Genomic DNA, 6,512 nt, shown 5'->3' with positions numbered 1-6,512 from the left:
AAACTATTGTTTTTTTTGTTTTTTTTTTTTTTGAAAGGAAACTATTCTTTGTTTTTGTCCTGTAATTCGTATTTTGGCTGTAATTTGTATTTTGGCCAATTTTGAAAGATAATGCCAATTCATTTCTATTCATCCATTTCTAAGATGAACTGAATGGGTTGCTTTTTGGTAATTATAAATATTTTAGTATCCTTATATATTTCGCTTATATATATCCTTATATATATATTATATTTTTTTATAGTTTTTATATACACTAAACATGATGGTAGTTGTATTAGTCTTAGAACTTCATATAAATGACTGTTAACTGATTAAGTTCGATGACTCTTAATATAATTCTTTAGGAACATCTTGGTTTGTTGCCGGAACAAAAAAGAAAACCACCGAAAAGGGAAATTGATGTAGATGATCCTGTCGCTGATTCGTTTTTTGTTGGTACATGGGGAGCTATTGCAAAGAAGAATACGGAAATATTTGAAAAAGTATGAACTTTTCATCATGGGAGTATTTTAAATTGCATCAGATTTATTTAATCATATTGGTGTTTTGGTATTCAAAACTGTAATACGTTCGAGTATTACAGTATCCTAAAATAGTTTTTTAACAAGTTTGTTATTTGTGCTAGGTACAGATTCCATCTAAAAGAGGTGATTGATTTTAAAATTTTGCAGGTTTTCAATGTTATTCCAACAGACAAACTAAGAGATTTCGTGGAAGTTCAAATGCATGTTGCAAAGATACCGTTAAGTGAAACTGTGCCACAGGTTGCCGAAGAATATCTTCGAGATTTGATTGGTAATCTTGTGGAATTTCCACTAAATTTCCTTGCTAATGCCAACCTTGCACCCGGCTTTGCATCCAAAGAAGGTATTGTACCATCATCGGTTTTCACATGATTCATGCAGTTTTATTTTATTTCAATTTCTAATTTGAATTGTTGCTGTTAAATATATTACTTCCTATTTTTTGATCCAAAAAGGATAAACAGCAGCTTACATTTTATCGTTGCGATTATTTATGCTTTTGTTTCACTTTCATTTTTATTCATAGCTTTTTCTGCATATTCATTTTTTTTCAAAATTTGAATATTTTTTTGTTCTTAGATTTGTTATTTTTATTCATTTTTCGCATTCCTTTTTTCTTTTGAAACTAAAAGGAATCAGGATTCACCAGCGTCCAACACGATATATTTCTTAGGCCTCATACATTTATGGCTTTGATAAATTTCCGGTTTTAACGAACTTTCAAATTCTCATTTTCCGTTGAAATATTAAAATGTAATTCCTTTGGCTTAATATTTGCTTCTTTGTGCTGTTGCTCTCACTGTGATCTTCTCTTTTGCAAATTTCGAATTATGCAATTTTCTTTCCTTGTTTTCCTTAAACATTGCTTTCAAATTTTCGTTCGAATCGAGCCTCAAGTTTCTATGTTTCTTCAATCATTTGCAGCGTATGAAATTTATCAAGTTTGCTTCATAATATCATTGCTTTAATCTGTGTTCATTTGAGTTTATCTTTATTTGGTGATATTTCTGCTTTTTTCCTTTGACTTAACTAATATTCGGCGGTCTCAATTGTATACAATTTCTATTTCTGGTAATTTACTTCAAGTATTCAATTGTAAGCAACTTAGTTTTGATTTAAGTCGTTTCAAACTTGGCAGATTGTATTTCTATTCCGTTACTTTTCTCTTGATACTTGTTTGTCTCATTATTAATTGTATTAAATTTATTGTGTAAAAATTGTTTCTTATGTTTAAATTTTTCTTTTTTTGACTTAACATTTTCTGTGAAAGTAAATCCAGAAAGAGCTATCTGACAAATACTTCCTTCCTTGTAACGTTAAGCATATTAGGATTTATATGAGCTGCTCGAACTAGATTTAGGCAAATTACTTGATCCAGGCCAGGAAGATAGCCCATGTGACTGTTGCATTTTGTGGAAGAGAGCTATTGTGCATTTCAAATGTGCTTATTTACGAAGCAATTAATAGAAATAGTTGAATTTAACTGAATTTATCCCATATAGGCAACATCGCTATCCGTTAATTTTTGCTAGCTAAGAGAAAGTATAGGCTTACTTTCCGTTTATTTCCTTGATTTCGCTAATTGCGCAGAGTTATGAAATGTTTTTTTATTTGCTTAACATAAGAGGAAATAATGTGACATCCAATTAAAGGGCCGATTGGTATCGCTCATAAAAACGAGAGCTGTTGTGCAATTTGAAGGGTCACTTTTTTATGTGAAACCATCAAAATGGGTTCAACTCCTGGTGGAATGGAAGGTTGGTAATTGTGATTACTGTATTGTTAATATTCCCAAATTGAGAGGGAAGAGGTCATGTAGTATTTAAGGTTTCTGGAAGTAAAACATAAATTCATACAAAGGTTTTGCTGTGTCAGAATCTTGAGAACACGAGAAACTTTAACAAAGAAAAAAGAAAAAGCTATTCTGTAAGCAAATTGAAAATAACATTCATGTAGGTCTGGCACTTATTCCACTGATAAAATTATAAGCTTGCTTATAAAAACATTATCAAACACGGAATAAGAAGAAAAACCAAGTTAATCTAAAATCGAAAGAAGAAAGTGACATGGAAGGATTAGGAGTAATAGACAATATGACCATAACGTGCTTATGCTGTGCATGTTGCACATCACCCTTATAAAATTTTACAATAGTTTCGGAACTTTGACTAAGTTTGATCAGTTTTTACACTTCCAATCTACATAGGGATAAGTAATTTCAGAAATAGTATGATGTATTTAGAAGTCTTCAAGCGTTACTGCTTTTAAATTCTCACATTCTCGACTTGAAGAAGTTAGTGAGAGGAGAATCAATGATGGGTATTATTTTGGATTTCGATAAGGATTTTGGACAAAAGTCTTTTGTAGCTTTGAAAGATTCAATTAGGATTCTCAAATGTTACACTAAAGGAATTATCGTAAGTAACCTTAATCATTTCAGGTAATTTCCCGCCACCACCGACAGAGTTACCATCATTTTACATACAGCAAAAACAGACAGCGTTTATTCCACCGGTACCACCACAACTACATCCTCCATTAGAGTCACTTGCAACAACTCTTTCTTGTCCCGATGCACCATTAACCACATTTCCACCTCTTCCTCCATCTACCTTTCCTCCTGTGTCCTCTACCGTTACACTGCCGTCGACACAGCTCTTAGTATCATCAACACCGGTAATTCAACCATCTCCACCCTCCTCCTTTACGCAATCCTCTGCGGCTCCCGTCGTGGAACAGTCTCTGGTAATAGTTCCACCAGAAAGTCATAATATTGCTGTTGCTGCTACAAATATACCGGTAACTGTTCACCAAACAGTATCTTCAACACCAATACTGCCATCGATGGTTGCACCATCTGCACAAGTGATGATTCCAATGAATGCACAAGAAATGGAACAAACAAAATCAGAAAGAAATGATGAACCGAAACAAATGGGTGTATTGCATTGGTTTCAGCAAACTGTGCAACAGTCAGAATTCTTATCTAAAATGGCTAACAAAGCTAAGGTTTGTTGATATTGTTGAAAACAAAGATTAAAATGAAATGAAAATGGAGTAATCAAGCAAGAGGACAAAAGTCATACCATTAAAAACTTTCTTAAAATAAGATCAATTTAACTAAGGTATGATCTTAGTAATTTTGCCAGTTTTACTAAAATATGACTGTTGTAAAATTCATCATTTTATAGCTGCACAAGATTGTAAATAGTTTATCCTATCTAAAATTTGTTACAAATAGCTAAAAGTAACACATATTATTCTTCATGCTTGCTTTATTAAACCGTTCCTGCCAACTTTATTTGATATTACTACTCATACTGATTTATTCTTGTTGAATTTGATGAATTGGCATTAAATTGAAATGAATAAAAGTGATGAAATTTTAGGTAGGAATGGATTCGGTATTAACAGTACTGGATCCTGGGATGCGAGATTTCCTGAATGGTAACGATGTGCTGCATGCTATTGTACTATGTTACGCTAGTAACCAGATTGTTGATGCTGTTAGGCATGGCCTACGTCAAACATTTAGTGAAATAATATTTAACGAAATACCTAAAGAAGCAGAACTTAATACTAACATTCAGATTGTTGGATATAATTCGGCTTGGAAGGTTAGTCATCGATTTTGATGTTAAATTCTGGAATATTCTATGCTTGTCTGATCAACAATTAAAGCAAATGCAATTACCCAAGATAAGTAACTTTTCATTACCAACTTTTTGTTCACTTTTATGTGAAGTATATTACAGATTTTTTTGTAAATTGCATTTTGCAGAAAGTAAAGGAGCGTTTAGCTAATCTTCGAAATAATAATACTGTTAGTCCGGAGATAACTTTATTCGTTATACAGCCGTTTTTATATCAAGTTGATGATTGTTGGTTTGATACTGCTCTGCTACTAGCTCAGGTGATTACTTTTTTTCGGCCAGATAAAATCCTGTTTAAGGTATGAATTTTCAATGTTTTCCCATCTCAACAAGGTATTTCCTTTATAAATTGAAAATAGATTTTTCATAAAATTTTGTTGTTAGGTAAATTGGCTTTTCCGATTTTTACCAACTTATTTTAATGCTAATTTTAGAGCAGTACTTTTTTAAAGTAAGTGTTTCATTGCAGAAAGGAGACGTTGAAGTTAGTGTTTTTATACAGGCAACACAAGTTGATGCTGATGTAATCGCTACACTTCAGGTACTGTTGGTATTTTTTTTTTTTGATAGAACATTTGCACTGCTGACTGGATAAATTCTTTATCATCTCTTCCATTAATTTCGAAATAATTTAAGATTTCGCGTCATACGTGAAATTTTCGCCGCTTATGATAGAACTGGCTGATTTCTTCCTGATCTTTTTATATTCTGGATTTCTTAGTTCCAGTATAATACTTGCAGTATCAAATAAGTCATTTCTTTACGCCCATCATAATGAATAGAGCATTCTTGCTTTTACAATAGTAAGAAAGGTATTTTTAGGGTTTGCAGTCTTTTTTAATAAGTTCTTCGCCATTTGGAGAAGAGTGAGACAGTGGACCAATAAAGTGGAATAAATTAGTTGAGCTCAAATAAAACTAGCTTTTGCTATTAATTTATTTAAATATTTTCACATAACTTTACAGAACAAATTTATCTTTTTCTTTTCTTTTTTTACAGAAACATACACCAAAGGGATACGCAAGTGATGCATTTGCCACCACAGTTGGTTATGCATATGCGGAAGTATATGGCGGTGATTCAGATGACTGGCAAAGAACTCTCCTTTCATTTTCTTCAGCTGAACTCTATCGAGCAGCATCCATTGCGCTTGCAACAAATTTAAAGCGGATTTTGTCGATGAGAAATTCTAGACCTTGATAATAAATTCATGATTTCTTTGGTATTATGATTTAATTTTTGCTAATTGAGTAAAAAGTTCAAACTGTATTTTATATAATTCTTCCAATGATTACAATATGGATCATTTCTATTGCTGTGATTTATCGACTTTTATATTTTAGTAATTGGAATATTATTTGATTCTTTCGTGCTTATTTGTAATCCTCAATTTTTTCCTGTTTATACATAATCCTGAAATTGAGGTTCAAAACTTCACAAATGTTATGCAATTCAAAAAGTTTGGAAGTTCACAATTAATAATAATGGATAAAACGCTGAATTTTGCAATAATTCATGTGCTAAAATACCTAAATAATTTTAATTTCTAAATTTCTGTAAACAATTCTCTTCGACTGCTACAGTTGTAATATCATGCTGCAATATATGTTTGATTTTTTTTTTTTAGTAAGTCCATAATTTTCATCAAGAAGAGAAATGTATTGTAAAATGATGAAGTATGGCTGTTCTTCCGGAATAAAAAATTTCATAATAAAAAGAAATAATTTCACAAAAAGATTATTTTATAATGAAAGATTAGTAACACAAAGAAGTAAAAATAAAATATGAAATATAAACCAGTATTTTATCCCATTTAGTGTGATAATTAAATTTTATCCGTCTTCATTTGATTGATAATGAAAATTCTATTAGGGATACAAATATACAATAATCCTGCTAGCATGAGAGAAAATATTGCAAGTAAATTTTAGGCACAAGAAATGAAATGTCATATCACGAAATTATTCTCATTTTCATCTATATTAAGTTTCGAATTTTTGCAAAAAAGAAAAAAGCCTTAAATAAATTTTAAGGATAATTTAATAAAATTACAAAATTCGACAATTTTGAATTAAGCATATCCTAACAAAATTGTATAACTTCTCATATTTCTTTTTGTTTTGTTTTTAAATCTGCATTAAATGAAAATTAATTAATGAATAAATTTAAAACTTTTATCAGTGATAAAATTTTAATAAATGTAAAGGATAGGATGATATTATGTAAAGGATAGGATGATATTATCATTTTGATGATATTGATATGTATATAATTTGGATATTTTGTGAGGAAAAAATAAAATGCTCAATTTTTTTTTTTTTTATTTTTTTTA

At 30.6% G+C, this 6,512-nt stretch overlaps 2 protein-coding genes across 2 annotated transcripts in view; both read left to right on the top strand.

The window, feature by feature from the left end:
• The window catches only part of LOAG_18510 (phospholipase D), a gene marked incomplete at its 5' end in the record, with an annotated part of 13,128 nt that extends 12,222 nt beyond the window's left edge, over positions 1 to 906 (top strand). Inside the window, 2 exons of the mRNA XM_020451170.1 lie at positions 348 to 485; positions 675 to 906. Coding sequence (XP_020305074.1) covers positions 348 to 485; positions 675 to 899 — 363 coding nt within the window. The 3' untranslated portion in view covers positions 900 to 906. The remainder of the gene's footprint in view (positions 1 to 347; positions 486 to 674) is intronic.
• Positions 907 to 2,169: 1,263 nt separating this feature from the next.
• LOAG_11566 (hypothetical protein) lies at positions 2,170 to 5,380 on the top strand (the record flags this gene model as incomplete). Its single annotated transcript, XM_003147084.2, has 6 exons — positions 2,170 to 2,284; positions 2,968 to 3,536; positions 3,917 to 4,144; positions 4,309 to 4,440; positions 4,650 to 4,721; positions 5,180 to 5,380. The coding sequence occupies exons 1-6, from the start codon at positions 2,257 to 2,259 to the stop codon at positions 5,378 to 5,380; spliced, it is 1,230 nt and encodes a 409-aa protein (XP_003147132.1). The 5' UTR covers positions 2,170 to 2,256.
• Between the last annotated feature and the right edge of the window lie 1,132 nt (positions 5,381 to 6,512).

Source organism: Loa loa (assembly GCF_000183805.2).
Source record: "Loa loa unplaced genomic scaffold supercont3.338, whole genome shotgun sequence".
Lineage (NCBI taxonomy): Eukaryota > Metazoa > Nematoda > Chromadorea > Rhabditida > Onchocercidae > Loa > Loa loa.
The sequence above is the reverse complement of the archived record's forward strand: the minus strand, read 5'-3'. Positions and strand labels throughout refer to the sequence as shown.